Here is a 19910-nt window from a genome sequence, read left to right on the forward strand (position 1 = left end):
TAAGTTAAGTATTGTTGTAATTCACGTCTATGTGTTGGGGAAGGGGGAGTGTGTTTTTTTTTTTTTATTGTTTTTTTTTTTAAAGCAGCTGCCTTGACTGCCTATACTTCCGTGCATTTTAGCTGCTGAGATGACACACTTCACTCTTTCAAACACAGGTTGGGGTCCATAGTGTATGTAACTATGAATTTTGTTAAGTATTGTTTTAAATCGGGCGAGTGCCGGTTCTGACAGGGCCACCACTTAAAAAGGTTTAATGACGGACCCTGTTCAGCTGCAACTGCTGTCCGAAACTAGTGCGACCACAAAACCTTTAGGCTTTGGGTAGGAAGCAAATGAAATATCAGGAAAAGCCTACTAGAACAGCCGAAATTCATTTGGGGTTAATCGGCGGCACGTTCATCGATGTCATATTTGTGCTCATTTCACATAATTTGAATGTGATTGGTTAACTATGAATGGAGTCCCATTCGCTAGTTATGCTCTTTATTTTTGTTTTACTTCCTCTCTTGAAAAGACTAACCCAAAAATTGAATTGAGTTATCACGGTGGAGCAAAATTTGAAAGGATTAATCTTCACATTAATCATATTTTTTTACATCACAAAAAAACAAGTGTTTTGAAAACGGGGTGGGGGTGTGTAGACTTTTGATATCGATTGTATGTTAGTCATCCCTTTTGACATGTGCTACCTTGGCCCAAAAGATGTTTCCCATGTCAACATATTAATAGCACGCGTGAGCTTCACATACCAGGGTGAAGTCGAGCTTCTGTTACGCAATTTTTCTCATCCCGCATTGTTCATGGGAAGTCCAGCTGAGAGACATTGATTCAGCACAGATGACCGTTTGCGGTGACTAATAGCGGTCATATTTTTAAGTCTCGCAGATTGAGTCCAAACATGCGCACCACAGGAATCTCAAACAATAAATTTCCACGGCGCAAGTCATGGGAATCTCGACTGAGCGGCGCTTTTTCCACATCTCTTCGAGTTCACGGCGTAGTAAATGTCAATTGGTTTGAAATGTGCCATACAAGCAAAAAAAAAAAAAGCAAACTGTAGTGTTCATTGCAAACATTGCACACTGATAAGCTTATGTGCGCATATGAAAGTTAATTGTGTCATTCGCAGAAGCCACGCCTACTTGCAATTCGTTGCTGCAGTCGTGTTTGACTCCAGGGGAGGATTTAATGACATCCTGATATGAAGGGGCAATAATTCATGATAAGCTGCCTTCAATGATGCGGCCGCCCACACACCTCCTAGCTTTAATTTTCCCCTTCATCTAAGTGCCTCCCGCTCAGCGCAGGCAAGTTGCCGGAGTGAGGATGGGATAATTTGGCCTCAATTTGATTTTCAAATCATCAGTCGTGTCGCTCTTGCGTGTATTTTCTCTCTTCTAATAGCAGTCACAAAGAAGACACGAATGTACTTGACTATTCATTCTATCAATTTTTGAGAAAATATTTGGGACTATGATGCAATGTTTTTGTTTTGTTTTTTAAACGGCTAAAACGATGCCAAAATATCTACATGTTTCCAGGATTAGTGTGACCAATAGCCCGTTCAACTCAAGTGATTTGAAAAACAACTGCATTTATGTGGTTGCGTAAGTGTGCACACCCTATTTTAACTGGGATGTGGTTGAATTCAGAATGAACCAATCAGATTGACACGGGAGTCAGCACACAACTGCCACCGTTTCATGAGCCTCTAATTAATCCCCAAATAAATATCCGTGGTTCTTGGGGGGCCTTTGCTAATATCGCCTTTGCTTTCGTGCAGAAGTCGACAGATTTTTAGCTCACGACGACTGCTATTTTGAATGGTTCACAAGTCTATTCACCTTGTCTAAAAGGACAAGTGACTTGCTGTGGTCACCCCGACTGGCCGATGGTCACATCCTCCAATGGAAGTTTTGTTTTTTTTTTTCGAATTAAATGGCAGGTTGGATCATTTATGGGTCAGCTTATAGCTCATCTGTGAGGATTTGGGCTTTGGAGCTGGAGGACAGCAGTTTGAGCCTAGAAGCAGACAACATTTTCAAATTGCCAACCAGCTGGTGGAGGGATGCTGACCTGCTTGCTGGCTACTGTTGCAATGCCCTCGAGCAAGGCACCGTCCCCACCGCTGGCACCCAAAGAGGTGCAGCACTCATTTGTGTGCCCATTTCAACTCCGGATTTCTCCTTGCATGCCTGCAGTTGTGATCTGCTCCTCTATGTGGTTGTGCAAAACAAAAACACAAAGTGACAGTCGAATTTTCCCTTGTACATCATGATATAATAATTTACCAAACATGATGGCCAGTAGGTTACCCATCCCAAAATGAAGCTGTAACTTCATACTCCGACTGTGTATTTCTCACTGATTGGGTTTTTTTCTTTCTGTAATGTGCTAAAAAGATGATTGACAGTCCATAACAAACAGTAAATGTCCAAGCGATGAACCGCATTTTAGAACTTCATACTAAGTTCGAAAAAATGTCACATGCCTCACGATAAGATAAAAGAGCGCATGTGATGTATGCCTGCCAAGTGTATACAGTATAAGACTGATATCTAATTAACATACATATCATGATAGAGATGTTTTGCATATATTATTGAATGTTTTGGAACGTGTACCCTTATTTAGTAACAGATACACACACGCGCGCGACAGAACCAACGGCACATCAACCGAGTTACGGCGACCGATGTAACATTCAGTAAATACTGAGGAGTTTACATTTCAACATGCACCATCAAATGATCTTCCAAGTTGAGTCCTCTTATAAATCCACCTGGCTTTTCCTGCAGAGGATCTTTTTAAAGGACCTGCGGAAGTCGTTATTGAATATGGTGTAGATGACCGGGTTGAGGGAGCTGTTGCAGTATCCCAACCAGAAGAACATTTTGAAGAGCGTCTCGGGCACGCAGCACACGCACACGGCCGTGAGCGTGTACGTGAAGAAGAAGGGGAGCCAGCACAGGACGAACACTCCCACCACCACGGCCAGCACTAAAGTGAAACGTTTCTCTCGGCGCTGTCTTCCTTTCCAGCGGCTGGAGTCGGCCTCCGACTTTGGGGCGGCTTCTCCGGGATTGGCCATCCGGGCGGGCCGCCTCTTTTTCAGGGAGCATAAGGTTATTTCGTGGCCGTCGGATGATGAGTCATCGCCGAACTCCCCGTTGGCCTCGCCTTCCTCACGCTCCGGGCGTCCGTTTTCTCGTGACCTTTCACCCGGCGGGGTTCTTGTCCTCAGCTTGGCCACTTGGTAGATCCTCACGTAGACCAGGACCATGATGGCGCAGGGCGCGAAGAAGGAGGCGGTGCTGGAGAAGATAATGTACCACTTCTCGTCGTTGATTTCACACTGCGGTCGGTCCTCTTGGCCCTTGTCCTTCTTCATGGTGATCAGCGGTGGGAAGGAGATAATGGCCGCCAGCAACCAAACGACGAAGATGGTGCATTTGATCCGGTGCGGCGTCCTTCTCAGGTTGTACTCAATGGCTCGAGTGATGGACCAGTATCGGTCCAGGCTTATGGCGCACAGGTGGACGATGGACGAAGTGCAGAAAAACACGTCCAGCGCCAGGTAGATTTCGCACCACACCTTGCCAAAGTACCAGTAACCCATCAGTTCGTTGGCCAGGGAGAAAGGCATCACCGACGTGGCCACCAGGATGTCGGCACACGCCAGAGAAAGCAGGAATAAGTTCTGCGGGGCTCTGAGGGCACGGCTGGTGGTCACGGCGATGACCACCATGACGTTGCCAAAGACGGTAAGCAGGATGAGGACGCCCACCAGGAGGGTGAGAGGCGCCGAGGTCTGAGCGGTGTACGGGTGCCGGGCCGCCGCGGTCTCATCGGTCAAGTTCAAGCAGTCCATTGACACTCGTCTTGGATTGAAGACTATTAGCTGCACTCGGCATCAGTGGGAGCTGTCGACATTTTGTTCAAGTTCTCTCAGTTGAGAAAAAAAAAAAAAAGACAAAAAAATGCGACTGTGTTCCTACCCCTCCATATCTCAGCACTTCAAAAATAGATGCTTCAAATGAATCATTCAGGCACTAACCTTTTAAAAGAAGACACACAGATGGAGTTCAAGCAGATGTTTTGAGCAGGTGTGGTAGACTGGAGAGGGACTCTTTTTATACCACATGGATGTGACGCTACAAGCGAGGGTGGGAGGGCTCCTCCTGCTTCTGGAGGCTGCTACCAGACTCTGAAACCTAGTAATGGCACTGGCAGTCATTTTGATGTATTGGATTAATATTTATATATAGTCACCACAATGAGACTCTAACAAGATCCAATACTACTAAAAAAAAAAAAATACAAAAATAATACAGAGTAATTACGTGAGTCAAGTCTTCATTTTAACAGTCATTCTTAATTTGCCGCATAGTAGATCTAGGAAATTGAGCCAAATGCCCATTCTTATTGCGATTCATTTATCAATGTGCTTATTACTGCGATGTGAAAGTGTATTGCATTTCAGCCAGAGCAGTTTTTAATATTGTAGTTATTCAGCTGCGGAAGCGCAGTGAGTGACGCCGTGGTTAGCACACCTGGCTCACAGTTCTGAAGATCAGGTTTCATATTTCTGTCGGATTCCTGAATGTTTGGGTTTAGGTTGTCCGTGGGCTTAAATGTGAGCGTGACTTGCTGTTTGTTTACGAGTGACTTAATGGCCAGTCCAGGGGGAACCCCGCTTCTCTCCCCGAAAATTAAAGACTCTAATTATGACAAGTAAGAATGAAATTGGACGGACAGATAGATTAATCCGATACACAAATGACTAAAATATGACAAATACTTCTCAATGTTTTGCATAAAGTCATATACCCATTCAAAATCAGATTTTAGGGGATTCAATTTAATCCTGTTTGGGCATCTCTAGCCTGAAACGGTTTGGAAGTGGATACAAGTTCGTCAAAGGGTTTGAAGGGCTTATTCTTATCTTATTTCTAAACGGACTCTTATTTTTCGTACATTTTCAAAAACGATCCGTCGTCAACGTATTTGTGGAAAAATATTGAGACTGTTTTGCTAATCATGGCCGCTGGGGACGTCCTCGAGCTCAATCGAGATTCGTGGATGTTATCGCGAGATTTCCATCGAAAGGACAGCTTGTACGACGTCCATTCTTGTTGTTCCACACAGCGGATTGTTTATTTGCCTTATTGAAGACGTGAGACTTGAATGCTTGCTTATTTTATTTATCATTCGCAACCATTCAGAGGTAAGTTTAGTTTTGGAAAATGTTGTGTTCACAATTATGAAGGGTATACTTCATTTCTTTCTGTCCTTTTCTCTTTCGCCGCCGGTCGTTAGCATTAGCATCCAGCGTGATAGCGAGACGTCGACGAACGAAGGCCGAAGCTAAGAAATATAACCAACTTTTTATGGCACCGTGACGTATAAGCTAATGTTTATTTTTAGTTTTAGCTCCTTGCGTAGACTGTGTGTTTATGCGAACTGAAACCACCACGTCGATTCGATCGCCAATGGCATATTTTCCGATCTCCATACTGCGTGCTAACGCACGCAGCTAGCCGACACACCGCGAGTGAATTGTAGTGTTGGATGCCGTTCCGCAGATGTCGGAGGACTTGGTGAAACAGCTCGGCAGCTACAAAGCTCAGCTACAGCAAGTTGAGGTTGCCTTGTCCACCGACCAAGACAATGAGGATCTCCTCAAGCTACAGAAAGACTTGCAGGTTTGTTTCGATGTCTGTCACGACGAGTGAAGGCATAGTCGGCAGTGACAAAGAGTCGCTGCAGAAAAGAGTTCATAATGGGAAGTATAGTATTTTTCACAGTGACGTCTCACTTAGTGGCGAATGTTTGTGTGTGAGCACATAGCGAATGTTTTTGTCAGGCTTACAATTAATGTTGCAAACAGCTCTAAAAGATGTTCGCCAAACATTCCCAAACAGTTTTAATGGTTGCAAACAGTTTTTCTTGTCGACATCAAATTTTGGACCTACTCAAAATTTCTTTGGTAAAGAAAAAAATGTTTTGAGACCATTAAAACTACATTCGCTACCTGCGCACACACTTGCAAACCTGCACCGCTGAGTGAGATACGGCCTGTTTTGATACAAGAACAACTTTCATAATAGCGACACATTTAGTGACTTTTTAACTCTCCTACATGCTTTAAACACATTGAAACCCATTAAAAGGCACTTTTCCAAAATTCCTTCGAGCTTGTTCTAACTCTGGTGAAATAGGAGACTGTCGAATAACATCACGATGAGGAAGCATATATGTTATGAGTAAAATCCACAATTAGGAATTAACAGCTGACCCCACGCTCGATTGTGATTTCTCCTTCAGGAAGTCATAGACTTGACCAAGGACCTCTTGGCCTCGCAGCCCGCGGAAGCTGCCCCCAGTGCCAATGGCACTGCCCCGACGCCCATCAGGCACATCTGGAAAGTGGGAGACAAGTGTTTGTCCGTGTGGAGTCAGGACGGACAGTGAGTGTTGCCTGTACCACCACAAACAAAAGACTCACCCGACTCAAAATGTCAATTAGTTATGACACACCAACTTGGCCATCACTGGCTGCAGATGATCACACGACATTGCTTGTCCAATCGGTGCTGCGGGAAATTTAGTTCGCTCAGTCGTCACCGTGTGACTGTCGTGATAGTACGTCATACAATTTAAAAATATATATACTTAGGCCATGTCATTTTATTTACTTTTTCTGTTTTTAATAAATATGTTTATTTAATGTCTTGAATTTAGTAAAAAAAAAAAAATCACTTTTTTTTCCACTGATGAAGGGTTCGGTGATCTGCACAATGAATTTCACTTTTTAAATTGCACCTCTAACGGCCACATTTTTCGTGGATCGTGTTCCCTGCTCATTCCCAATTCGCTGCTCGATATTTTCCGACTCGCTGATGTTTATTTTATGTATTTATTTTTACCTTTCCTCGATGATCGTGGGAAATCTCGCCTATAATCTCTGCGAATGTCTCAATGAATCTGTCGTCGCTTGTGATTGTGGCCCACCTGTGAACCGTACTCACCTGCTTACAGACGTGGCTCTTTTGCAGGGTGTATGAGGCCGAGATCGAGGAGATAGACCACGAGAACAGCACGGCCGCCGTTACCTTCACCGGCTACGGCAACGCCGAAATCATCCCCCTGCAGAACCTCAAAGCGGTGGAGGACCGCAGGCGCCTCGAAGACGACCTCGGCTTGTCCAGGAACAAATCCAGGTACGAGCAAAACATGTTCCCGCCTACCGTGGTCCACTCGACAGCAGCTCAATTGTCATTCTCCGCCTTCTTTACGAGTCTAGAAAGGAGCAGATCGCCGAGCAACGAGAATACAAAAAGAAGAAGGCCCAGAAGAAGGTGTTGAGGATGAAGGAACTGGAGCAGGAGCGAGAGGACCAAAAGTCCAAGTGGCAACAGTTCAACAACAAAGCTTACTCAAAGAATAAGAAAGGACAGGTAACAGGCCGCCAACCAGTTCAGGGCGTACGTCCTTTAGGTACGGCTTCCATTACTGGAACAGGATTGTATCTCCTCGTATTGCAAAATAAAATAATCACAATATTACAACACCAAGAGAACCACAGTAACATGCATATCACCAAATAAATTCTTCTTGGGCAACATCATATCTTCATATCTTAATGTTTTTCTTGTGTTTGCGTGCCTATTTACTCACGATGATCTTGTTTGTTACCCCAGGTGAAGCGAAGCATATTTGCATCTCCAGAAAGTGTCAACGGCAAAGTGGGGGTGGGCACATGCGGCATCGCCGACAAGCCCATGACGCAGTACAACGACACGTCCAAATACAACGTCAGGCATTTAATGCCGCAGTGATCCCCGCCTCTTCTGTAAATATGCTGTATACTGAATATAACCGCGTTGTCCATTTTGTGTGGGTGTAAACATGATTGAAAGAGGGAAAAAAAAAGTTGCAGTTACTTGCACACCATCGAATTGAAACTGTATGTTTTTCGGAATGTTTTGCAGGTAGAAGCTGTTCCAATTAGATAGGAAGTCACCCTTCTTTGTAATCGGGTCGCTTGTTATGTACAAACAGGAAGTTAGCTGCTCGTGCCCTAATTCCACCCACAGGTCGCTGTGGGTCACGCTCAACATTTCTCAGAATTGGTGTGTCAGTGTCAGGCTGTTTTATTTTTTTTTTTCTTTCTTTCTTTTTTCACTTGGAGAAGATCAAGAACGGCGCCGATGACGTGACTTAGCTTTGCTTTCTCCTTTTAATTTCTGTAATTTATAAAAGTCAAATAAACATCCATTTGTTGAGTTTGATAAACGACTGCCTTCTTATCATTGGAAGAACCACTTGCAGACTTTAAGCCGGCATCGACGACAACGTCAGCGATTCAAGCCGGACTTCAGGTCAGTGAGCATCCGATGGCCTACCTCGTGTGTGACGATAAAAACAATATGAACAATGCCATTCCGCATCGGTCGCTTACACGAATGCTAACACGCGCTGATACTTTTGTGAATTACAGCGACGCCTATAAAACGACGCTACTTCGCTTAAGATCTACCATCAAGTGGTGAGTCGTTTCTCTTTTACTTGGGTTGCGTTTGATGCTGGTGATTATGTACCCTTTACTCTAACGGGGTTTACTTTGTAAAATAGTTGATGATTTTGTATTGATATTGTGACACTGAATTAAAAAACAAAACTTAAGCAGGTAATATTATGATTATGTGATATTGTTAGCCGGAGTCACAATCTCCTTAACAGTGTAATCCAGTAATCTAGAAAGGTTAAATCAAGTCACCTTGCTTTAGCTTCTTTAAAACCCTTTCATGCACCAATAATGCTAACCTGATTACATAAACTGTCCACTGGAGTAACCGCTGTCCCTGAAAGGGTTAGTTTGTTGTATTTTAATCAGGCTTTCCCAAAAACTTTAAAAAAAATATAGGCAATTATACTTTTCGGCGAGCACTATTTAAAATTTTTTTTTTCAATTTATCAACGAAATCGTTGGGAGATAAAAACACGACTTAATTTTTTAAACTGCTTTTATAGTTATAGCCAAAACGGTAAATCTACATCTAGTATGGGAACAAAAGTCATGGAAAACGGCTCAAGTTCAACACACAATTGGGTCACATGTTGGTGGAAGAGATTTATTCAGATTCCAGGGAGTGTCGTCAGGAACCGTTACAAAGTATCAGTAGGGCACCAGCAGCATGTTTTGCAAAAAAAAAAAAAACAAAATCCCTAATCAAGCACTAGAAAACATCAGGGCTGTGCTTTTTTTCCCCCCACCCCCCAAACACAATTCCTATTTTTATAGTGCATTTTATACATTTCCCCAAAGACGTTGGGGTGATCAGGGACTTGTGCAAGAGTCATACACCCACATTAAGACACAATTTGGTGCTGATGGATTCACTAGCAGGGGAGAAAATGGATGAAAATGGGCATCGTTATTGTGGTCCTTGATGGTTTGGAACAGTGCAACAACGGGTGACCGTTTAAACGTTAAAAAAATCTAATAAAAGTGTTTTGTTCATGCTACAGACATTTTTTTTCCGTTACAACATTCAACACACATGCACTGTAGCTTTTGAAATTCTGTTACATTTTTTTTTTAAACTTAAATCACTAGTCTTGCAAGTTGGACATGAATCGCCTTAGCTTATGGACGGACAAAAGCGACGTTAAAAAAATAAATAGATGTTTTATTGCTTTTTCACCTTGTGCTCAGACAAGTCCTGGAGAGCTTATGACTTTTAAAATGGGGGTCAAAATAAAGATGACAGGTTCTGACACTGTAATGCATTTCAAGGGGAGGTCACGTCATTTTCAAAGTTTTTTTTTTCTTCCCACCACTTAAGCTGCAGCACAATTAAATATAGCAAAAAATAATAAATACTATGCAAAATAAATTAGAACAACTAAGGTGTAGAGATTTGATGCTTGTGGCTCCGACGACTAAAAGCAGATTTTGTGTTTACAAACACATTTTGGAATGCAGACGTCGCAGCCCTCCAAAGAAAAAGGGCAACATTTTTTTTTTTTAAAGGCAAATGGAGCAAATGTCAAGCTGGTATTTGTGACCTTTCACCCCCCTTTTTTTCTGTTTTCTAAGAGGATCCATTTGATTCATCGAAGATTAGACCCATTTGTGCCTCTCTTTTTGATTGTGGCTGGTCACGGGACAACAGACATTCAGGTTTAGGTTGGGGTCAAGCTTAAGGCTGGTTTTTAGGTGGACATGGAGGGTTTGTGGAGCTGTAGGCTGGTGATTGTTCAAGTCAGGGGTGGGGAACCTTTTTTTGTGTCTGGGACCATTTTGATTCCTCGCGCCTGATTCGCCAAAGATTTGCGTGTGGAAAAAAAAAATACAGCAGCAAACTTTATTGCGCAGTACAGTCAGCCTTCGTCAGCGACCAAATGGTTATTTTATTACTTGTGTTTTGAAGCTTCATACCGAATTAGAGAACAACTAATAAATTAATTCAATAATTTGCGATTATATAACTATTTTATATTATTTAGGGCCATTCTCAATCCAATAATCATTTGTAAAAAATACTTGATAGTGACAGCCTTACATAGAATACCAATTATTTATGCGTGTGAGGTGTAGGTATTATTTTTGTCCACCTGGGGTCGCCTTTCCCACATTATATAGCACTGGAGCATCTGTGACTGAATGCGTGTTACATGGTTTACCGCTCAGTTTCAGTTGTAGCACACAGCAGGTTGTGAGAGAGAATATGTGCTTGTGTTTATTTGACCTTTATTCAATAAAGCCATTCGAATTGGACATGTGGAGGAATACAATTTGTTCTCGCTAGCGACCGTATGCTATTTTAAGTTAGCCAACATTGATACTTCACCACGTGTTGGCGATTGTAGATATGCAGTTGTGAAAACTGCAATGGCGGAGCGAATCAGATTGTGTCTCGCCTGCTGTAGGTTCCCCACCCCTGGTTAAAGCCATAAAACAGTAGTGTTGGGGGAAAGGGGGCAGGGGGGAGCACAGTGCGGCAGACCTCAAGCCGAGAAGGCCACTTTGAGGCTGCAGGTGGAGTAGCCCTCGTCGCTGGCCGAGCTCTGCCGGCTACTCTGGTCGTCCAGGTCGCTGGCCCCGCCGCTACTCACGCTGTCCATTTCTCCCAGGGAGAAATCGGTGCACTCCACGTCCACTTCGATCTCCTCTGCAAACACACACAATAAGACAAACGCAAGCATTAAAGGGTGCTGCCGTTGCCCCCGGGTACGTAGCGGTAACTGTAGCCTAACCTCGGTCCGATTCGGAGCGGTCGGAGTCCGTGGGGGAGCCCACGCTATCCATGCGGACGCGATCCCTTTCGCCGAGCGTCTGCAGCTGGGCCAGCTGCCTCTGCAGATACCTCTGCTCCCGCTCCAGGGTGTCCAGCTGGTGCTGACTCTTCCGGTCCACCTCCTCTAGTTTCTTCAAAGGAAAACCCAGGAGGAGAAGGTGTGAGGGGAGCGCATTGGGCCAAGAATGTGCGTGTGTGTGAATCCGAAATCCATCAATACTACACTCTGAACAAATGTACTGTGCTGGACCCGGGGAAAAACAAAACAGCTGAAGCCAATATATCGTGCACAGTTAAATTCAGTGATTCTTTTGCATACCACTAGAGGGTGCCAAATTCGCGGTAGTACTCTAAAATGGCCTTTTTCAGAATAGGCTCTGGTGTGAGTGAATACGATAGCACTGTTCAAGCCATTTCCTGTAGCTGAAATAACGCCGGTTGTGTGTTTTGTTCTCTCCCTGCATGCTGTTTACACCTGCTCCAGTTTCTACACTTAACCACATCAGAACGCCACACAGGAACCGCATTTCGAGGACTTCAAACAGTCAGCTGTTGACTTCAAGAGGTACTTCATACTGTACACGCTTTATCCACCAAAGTAAATATTTTCAACCGCAAATATCCTCATCAAAGTGGACAAACCACGTAATGGCGTCTGCGTTACGTTATGCAGCCATTTGTGTCCGTTATTATTGCCCAAACAAAAGCTTCAAATTTCCACAAAGCAAAAATCAAGACAGGAAAGCGAATACTAAAACATTCGAAGTGCGTGCTGATGATGCATTCACTCTCCATTATACGCAAGAGTGTGCAGCAGGAAGGTCATGGGAAACTCTTACGTGAGCAGCCAGTACAAGCTCATGTAAGCATTTCTCAACTGGGGGAAGTTATAAAGAAATGTCTTTTATCATTGTGGCGGGCCATAAATGTGGTCTAAATGCCGCCATCCACACAGATACGAGCCCATTAGCTTAATGCTAACGTATAACGGGAAATGCCAAAGATGAGCTCACGAATAGCATCTATGTGGCAATGTTATAACGCTTTCCACAAAGGCTATTCGGGCGCAAACGGTGAAGAAAATATGGTATGCAGACAGATAATATAAGAATACTCACATGCATATATTCTTTATCCTCAGCGTAAAACGGCTAAAATTACAGGGGCTCACTGAATTGCTTACAGGAGTTAGAAACACTTTTATCGTTTGTGCCAACATGACCGTGTTATACTCCCCTGGGTGACCAAGTTGCATATTTCTTGGGGGGTTTTTTTGTACAGTGTGTAGCTTTTTTTTCTCCCCCTCATGTTGGATCGCCTGAGATGTGCTCATCTACCTAATATTGTGGCTCAATATTGAACACAATCCAACTCTTAGCGTCGTGACAGTGTAACGCTTCTTAAAAATACAACCACACCTTGATGTGCACTTTGGCCTTGTTGAGGAGTCCCAGCGTGGTGTGCCGACTGCAGTCTGGCCCGAGAGGGATGAGCGACTTCAACCTTTCCAAGCATAGGCGGAGATGCGCTCGTCTGTGGCACGGGGGGAGGGTTGCGCAAACACACAAACAGGAAGCTCATTTTTCCGGTCACGGATGCAGCGTAATATGGTAACCAAAATTATCGACACAACAGCGCACAAAAAAAAACCATACGGTTGCATTAATGCCGAGTCTACACCAGGCAGTGGCAAGCCGTTCATTTCGTCCAATTTCAAGATCTTAAGATTTGTTTTTTTGTCCAATCAGATTGCAGTCAATGTTGCCATGTCAGACTTATCTGCCCCCGTCTTTCGGCTGGTTTATGTAACTTGAACTGTATTCGCAACTGGACTGTTTGTTTAACTAGATTTCAAATGCATCCTCACAGGGCTTGAGTGCCAGCCTTTCATGACATCAGAATGTTCTGCCCTCTGAGTGGTTGGTCAGAGCAAAACTGTTCAAGAAGCAAATTGTATTCACGTATTTAATAATCCACATCTTGTATGATTCTGTATGTATGTGGAAAAGTGGTGTGCTCTTAGGACGTTTTTGTATGGTATTGGTTTCTATAATTCCTGTATGTACAATCAGGTACAAAAATGCATGGTATCAACTGTACAGTGCCTACCGGTAATGAAAAAATGTAGGACTGTATATAGGTCAAGCTGTGATGTAATCGTTCTCAAAGCAACATTTCTCTCCCTCCCGCCCCACACTTGATTTGTTTTGCCAACATTAACTGGCCATTTAATTTTGGACACAAACGCATCCTGACATTTGTCGTCTGCTTACAGCTACGGCCGCCTCGTCCCGCACCGGAGGGAGGAGGCCGTGCTTCAGGAAGGAGTCGTGTTGTCTGGGAACAGATGCTGCACATTTGCTGACTGGGGAAATGTCTGCAAGTCCTCCAGGAACTGTGTCACTCACTAACCGAGGTGGCGTGAACACGTTGCTAAAGGCTACGCCTCTTCAAAGGTGAATTTGAAAGCTGTGGGCAACAATGTCCTTGTTCAGGATGTCACTGCGGTGATACTTACAATTTACGCGACTTGTCAGAATACATGTATTTGTCATATGTAGGAAAAACAACTACATTCATACAGAAAATGTGCTTTAATCTTTCATTACTCACCTATTCTTTTCCAATTCATTGTGGGCTGACCTGCAGTGGGTACAAATATGTAGAACATTAGAAAATCTGAAACTCAAACACTGAGATAAATAATAGAAAAAAAAAGCTAAGAGGATTAATTTTGAAAAAAAGAAACAAAATACATTTTAAAAAAGTCAAATATTGATGCAGTGATACAATACACCATAACTGACAATTCATGACGAGCAATTCTATTATGTCAAAGCAATCCATTTTATAATTTAGAATCTAATAAACAAAATAGATTTACACAGATTTGTGAACAATGAAAGAAGTCTTTGTGTTCAGCTCATGAAAAATCGGGGCAAAAACAAATGTGTTGCATTTATATTTGTGTTCAGTGAAGTTGCCTTTTTTACATTATCGTAATAACCAGTCGTTTCATTTTCATTCAATTTTAGACAGGGTAAGAAAAACATGCCTTCAATAACATGCCACACACAGTCGACGCAACAGATGATTTTTTTCCAAAAAAGCTAATTATTTATCTTTGGTGTATTGAACATGGGCTCTTTAATAATTGTTATATGCTGTTTATTGAACCCACCTGTTGTGAATATTGTCCAGTTTCCTGTTCTTGTTGAATTTACGATGTTTCTGTGGGTGTGCCAGATCATTGGCAGGGTACGTGGAAGCATAACCATGCTCACATTCTGTGTCGTTAAAAAAAAAAGTAAATCAGACTTTACAAGTTCATATATAACTCAGTCTGACACATATCCACCTACATAGTTATCTAACAGCATTAGCATGTGTGCCCTGACCTAAATTCTCAGCAAATTTACAATGTGAGAGGTGATTAAATGTTCCTTCTCGATCTTAACATTCAATATTCGGCCAAATAACAATGGAAAAAAAAAAACATACACATTTTCATCCGCCATTTCCCCCTCTATGTGCCAGAGCGTGAAATCATACAAATCCCAAAATGCAATTTTTTTTCCGGTGCCACGTCAACGTCACGCTTGAACTCACGTCTGATTGGTTAACGGAGGTGGTGAACAAGAGTGCGAGGCCAATCAGGAGGCTCCAATATGTTCCATGTGGAAACCATGTGAATAACACATGCAAGGAAGCTTGGCCCCGAAAGTGACAAGTATTTATAATTCATAATCAGTACTCAACAATACCTTCCTTTAGCAATAGGACATAGTCGTTTTGTGTGTTTGTGTGTTTTTTAAGTAAATAGGTGGAGCAGATACACCACCATGATTAATTCATCAGAAAAGGCCATTGGTGTCGTATTTCACATGTTTAAAAAACCGATGTAAATTGATGATTTAACGTGCGTGTATGCTCGAGGATTAAAACTCGCGCTTTAGCTCTCGTGGCCTGCGTTTTAAAATGGGGGCATATCGTAACAATCACATAAAAAAACGCACCAAATTGGATCAAGAGCCATGCATGATCTCCTAATTTAGCACTGTTTACAGTTGGATTCATTTATGATTAGTGCTATTACTCCCACAAGACGCAGGCACCGCGCGGGGGGGTTATCCATGGCCCAGCGTTGTGTCGTGCGCGTCGCCTCTTTTGTTGTCTGCCCCGGGATCCGACCGAGGCGCGTTCACGGCACGTACATAGCCGCGTCTCCTCGCCGCACGTATATCCCACTTACTTCCGCTGTTCTTATCCACGCTCTCGATGTAGTGCGCGGCGTCCAGCAGCACTTGCACGTTCTTCATGAACGTATCCATGGCGTCCGACGCGTCGCCCAGCGAGCAGTCGGACACGTTTCCCGAATCCCGCGGGTCCGTGAACGCACCGCGCTCCGACACCGGCCCCTGCTTTTTCCGCTCGTCGTCCTGGCGTTGTTGTCCCGCGTACTTGACCATTTCGGTTGAGGTGTTATTTGTCGTGACTGGGGCGAAGAAGCGGCCCCCGGTTCGTCGTCCGCGTGCGCAACGAGCGGATGTCTGAGGCTGGATGCAATTGCAGTCCTTAGCCTCAGCCACTTGCCCTACTTGGTGGATAATCCCTCCCACTGAACGCGTGCACGCCGCATCCATTGTCAACTGGGCCACGGAACACATCCTCATGATCAATGCTGCAGAAGGGAGGGGAGCTGACGGATTGGATTTATCGCAAAACATCATTTGCATTTTATTTCTCCCAAAACACATCAAGCGCTGACCGTCTATTCCATATCCTCGATACCCAACGTAATCCCTATTTACTCTAGCACACTTTTTGCCTTCACCAGTCAGACAGTTCAACACATCAGTAGAACAACTGTTTCCGACTAATAAAGTTTATTCCGCTACTAGAGCCTACTAGTATATCCAGTTCCAGTATATCAAGTTCCATGTACCAGTGCGCTTTGTTCTCACTAGTTAAGGCAATTTAAGACGATACACACCCTGGTTCAAATGCCAGGTTTTTGGGATGTAAAGAAAAATGAGACCAAAATATATCATCTCGAAGCTTTCGCCACCATTGATGTGACCCATAACCTCAGCAACTCAAATTGGAAACATAGTTTCCAAAGGGGGGGGGGGGAACTATTGAGATCATCAGACTGCACAATTGTAACATAAAATAGTTCCAAGTAGCAATCAGTGTCAGCACAAAACCTTAAGTCTTCTGCCCAAAAGAAGAAAAAAAAAAAGCATGCTAGGAAAAGCCTACTAGAACATCTGAAATTCGTTTGGAATTAATCGCACTGCACTTTAAATGGTGACTTCTCTTTCACGTGAGTTTGAATGTGATTGGTTGATTCTGAACACGATCACCTCCAGTTAGGAGAGGGGGTGCATACTTGTGCAACCACATTATTTAATCTGTTTAGTTTCTTCTCGCCTCTCAAAATGATTTAAAATATGTTTTCAATTAAGTTTCTTATTTTGGTCTCGTTTTTATGTTGTGAAAATCTTCCGTTTGAGCAGCGGCGTGTCGACTTTTTATGTCCGCCTTCAGCAACATATTCTCAGATTGCGACCATTTTCTCGCGATAACATGATAAATTATATTGTCATATTACAACATTATTTTCATTATTCTTCTATATACACGACGTTATTGATGTGTTAAATAATTCCGTAGTATTGTGTGTTTCGGCAAGGCAGCGCAGCTTTATTTAGATAGCACAAGACAACTCAATGTGCTTGACACAACACTTACAAGCACATACAAACAAAACCGCAAAAGGCAGTCAACGGCAAAGCAAAGACAAACAAAATTTTAACATGTGCTGACTCACTGACAGCATTCTTCACTTTTGCTTCATTTCCCATGCTGTCACGTGTTCGAGTCATTTTTGGGGGTGTATTCTCCCCCGTGACCCCCGCCCCTTGTGACTTCTCCAGCCAATCAACAATCAAAGCACTTACACGCCACGTCGCGTCGACGTCGAACCCGGGCCGAACGTTTTGCGGCTGATTGCCAAGCAACTCACCTCGAACTCGCCTTCCTCGTGTCTTTGCGAAACACTCGGCTGGTGATTAAGAAGTCATCTTTTTGCCAGCCGTGGAAGGGGGACAGGGAGGTAGTCGTAGGGTGGGGGTAGGAGGGGGTTGTCTCATCTCTGGGGGTCTTTACGAGGCCAGCCATGCGTGGCGGTCCCGGGCGGGCAGACAATAGGTGCAGATGGCCGGCCTGCTGCAGATGTGGCCCGCCCTGTAACGGACGCCTGTGAGAGAGTGACAACCTCTCAGAAGAAGGGGGGGGGGGGGGCTGGGTGCTTGGGAGTGTTGGTCTATATCAGACGCCTGGTCGGGTTCTGCGTGCTGCACACACGCGGCCCATCGCAGCACGGGTGTAGGATGTGTGACCCCAAGTGGAGTAATCTGAAAAGCTGGAGGATTACAAGAGTGCCTCGACTATCACACACCAGGCAAAGTCAAAGTTGCTGTGTGTGTGCGTGTGTGTGTGTGTGTGTGTGTGTGTGTGTGTGAGATTTTGGGAACTTGTCAGGGAGCAGACACTTGTCTCTCATTGAAATGAATGGGGATGCCGTTAATCCATTTCGGTCTCCCACAAAAACAAGAACCAAAATTGTTGTGTTTTGTTAATGAGGAAAAAGTCTGCACACCCCTGTTCGAATGCCTTTTTTTAATTATATGAACAAATAAGACCAAGATAATCTGTTTTTTTAATCATTAATCGGGCCTATGACTTTGTACAACTCATTTTGGGAAAAAAAAAATTGAAACTACTGTACTACGATAGTGTGGTTGTACAATTGCGAAATAAAAAGACGGCCCAATTTGCTACAGGTCCAAACAAACAAATAAAATGAAATAAGAAGCAATGTCAGGAAAATCCTACTAAAAGATCTGAACTTGATTCAAGATTAATCAGACGCGCTTTAAAATCCAGGTAGCTGATTCAAAACATGGGGGTGTGCACACTTATGCAACCACCTTATCTCCGTTTTATATGTATATATATATACTCACTTTCTTATCAAAATATTTCCTTTTTTTAAATTGAGTTATACAGGTTACAGCATAGTCTAAGTTACATATTACCGTCTCACTCTCTCTTTTTTTTTTAATATGACAAAAACCAGGCATGGGAACAGGGCCTTGCAGACTTTTTATATCCACCGTGCACTCATCAAACTATGCACACAACTTGATGTTTCCAGTCCTGCTCTCCAGACGTTATCTTGTTGTTGGGAGACAATGGTTGCACTTTGCCCCGAGGTCACGGCGACGTTTGCACCCCCCACACCCCCCAAGCGTCCAGACGTGCATCACCTGCTCCCTACGCAGCTTTTGTCCTCCACAAGTGTCCCCGACGTTGTTTTTCGAACCCCCAAACTCAAGCAAAAAGCACCTCAGAAGGAAACGTGCGATCCTCAAAAGCATATGTGCTTCCTTTTAATTGCATCGCGGTGTTCGTATCTCTTCCTTATGTCATATTGTGCATAGGCGGCGGGGGACAAGGGGGGGGGGTCTCTATACCTCCCCCCTCTCCCCAAATGGAACACCTGTTGGAGACACCAAATCCCTTCTTTGTCTCCGCAGACCCCTCTCAGTTGGATTACCATGACAACGAGCCATTCATATCATGGCGACGGGGTCGATTATACTGCCTCGCACGGCCAATTATAACTCCACATTTGTTTCAGGGGGCTTCGGAAAGATCAATAAAAATAAACATCAGAGAGGAAAAAAAAGAGTTGTAGAAAGCTTTATTTCTATCTCGAGGCGTTGACGCAGTTATTCGCATGAAATATGCTTGGAAAAAGTTATACAATGGAAAAACGTAAGGAGACAAACACTGCCCGCTCAGAACGTGTCAATTAAAAAAACAATAATTATCATAAATTCGAGAAAGCAATTTTTCACTTTTTGTAAGAATGATATGTTGAATTTTAGGAGTGCTTAATTGTTATATTATGAGGAGAAAAATGCACTTTATATCAAAATCCTATGACAAAAATGTGTAATGTTGACATGCAAAATATTGGATTTTATGACATCTTGTATTTATTCCCCTAGAATATACAGTACATGAACATTTAAAGCAATTAAAAAAAAAACATCCACATTTTATGACAATCGAGTTCAACGACGACAAGATTTGAGCTTTCCTGCATCCGCACTCAAAAAAGTGACAAAAGCTGCAGCCCGTCTTTCTCAAAAGCTTTATTTCATACCGCATGTGTTTGCATTTTTTACCAACACCAAATACATTTCAAAAAGTGGTATGACCGTGTCCAAATATACGCACACAAACAAATAACAGTGCCTGCTCAGAACATGTCAATCATCATAAAAAAACAAAACAAAACAAAGAATAAAAAGAGTTGTTAAAAACGACGTACTGTATTAGGATTGTACTGTCACATTTGGAAACTTTTCATAGTTTTAGTGTAACAAAAACGTATTTACAAAACCAACTCGCTCCCTTTGGGTTGACACATTCACATTGTACTGCAAACAACAACAAAAGCCTCGTTGCTTTGTTACACTTCGTCAGAACAATAAAGCAGCATATATGACAATTATTACTTCATAG

At 43.3% G+C, this 19910-nt stretch overlaps 3 protein-coding genes and 1 long non-coding RNA gene across 4 annotated transcripts; 2 read left to right on the forward strand and 2 right to left on the reverse strand.

The window, feature by feature from the left end:
* Positions 1–2387: 2387 nt before the first annotated feature.
* Positions 2388–5019, reverse strand: LOC109510183 (alpha-2A adrenergic receptor-like). The gene has a single exon (XM_019860326.1). It carries the CDS (start codon positions 3872–3874, stop codon positions 2774–2776), a length of 1101 nt encoding a protein of 366 aa, XP_019715885.1. The 5' UTR covers positions 3875–5019; the 3' UTR covers positions 2388–2773.
* An 81-nt stretch (positions 5020–5100) lies between these two features.
* smndc1 (survival motor neuron domain containing 1) lies at positions 5101–8299 on the forward strand. Its single transcript, XM_019860328.1, has 6 exons — positions 5101–5230; positions 5589–5708; positions 6331–6473; positions 7062–7226; positions 7310–7463; positions 7707–8299. The coding sequence occupies exons 2-6, from the start codon at positions 5589–5591 to the stop codon at positions 7842–7844; spliced, it is 720 nt and encodes a 239-aa protein (XP_019715887.1). The 5' UTR covers positions 5101–5230; the 3' UTR covers positions 7845–8299.
* An 820-nt stretch (positions 8300–9119) lies between these two features.
* Positions 9120–16324, reverse strand: LOC109510184 (max-interacting protein 1-like). Its single transcript, XM_019860327.1, has 6 exons — positions 15562–16324; positions 14491–14596; positions 13923–13952; positions 12728–12842; positions 11269–11440; positions 9120–11183 (listed from the first exon to the last, which is right to left on the reverse strand). Exons 1-6 carry the CDS (start codon positions 16064–16066, stop codon positions 11020–11022), a joined length of 1092 nt encoding a protein of 363 aa, XP_019715886.1. The 5' UTR covers positions 16067–16324; the 3' UTR covers positions 9120–11019.
* Positions 11397–13915, forward strand: LOC109510186 (uncharacterized). The gene is made up of 3 exons (XR_002167089.1): positions 11397–11467; positions 11794–11874; positions 13585–13915. It is a non-coding gene; the product is annotated as an uncharacterized LOC109510186 (long non-coding RNA).
* Positions 16325–19910: the final 3586 nt, after the last annotated feature.

The sequence above is a fragment of the Hippocampus comes genome, unplaced genomic scaffold (assembly GCF_001891065.2).
Source record: "Hippocampus comes isolate QL1 unplaced genomic scaffold, H_comes_QL1_v1.1 scaffold39, whole genome shotgun sequence".
Lineage (NCBI taxonomy): Eukaryota > Metazoa > Chordata > Actinopteri > Syngnathiformes > Syngnathidae > Hippocampus > Hippocampus comes.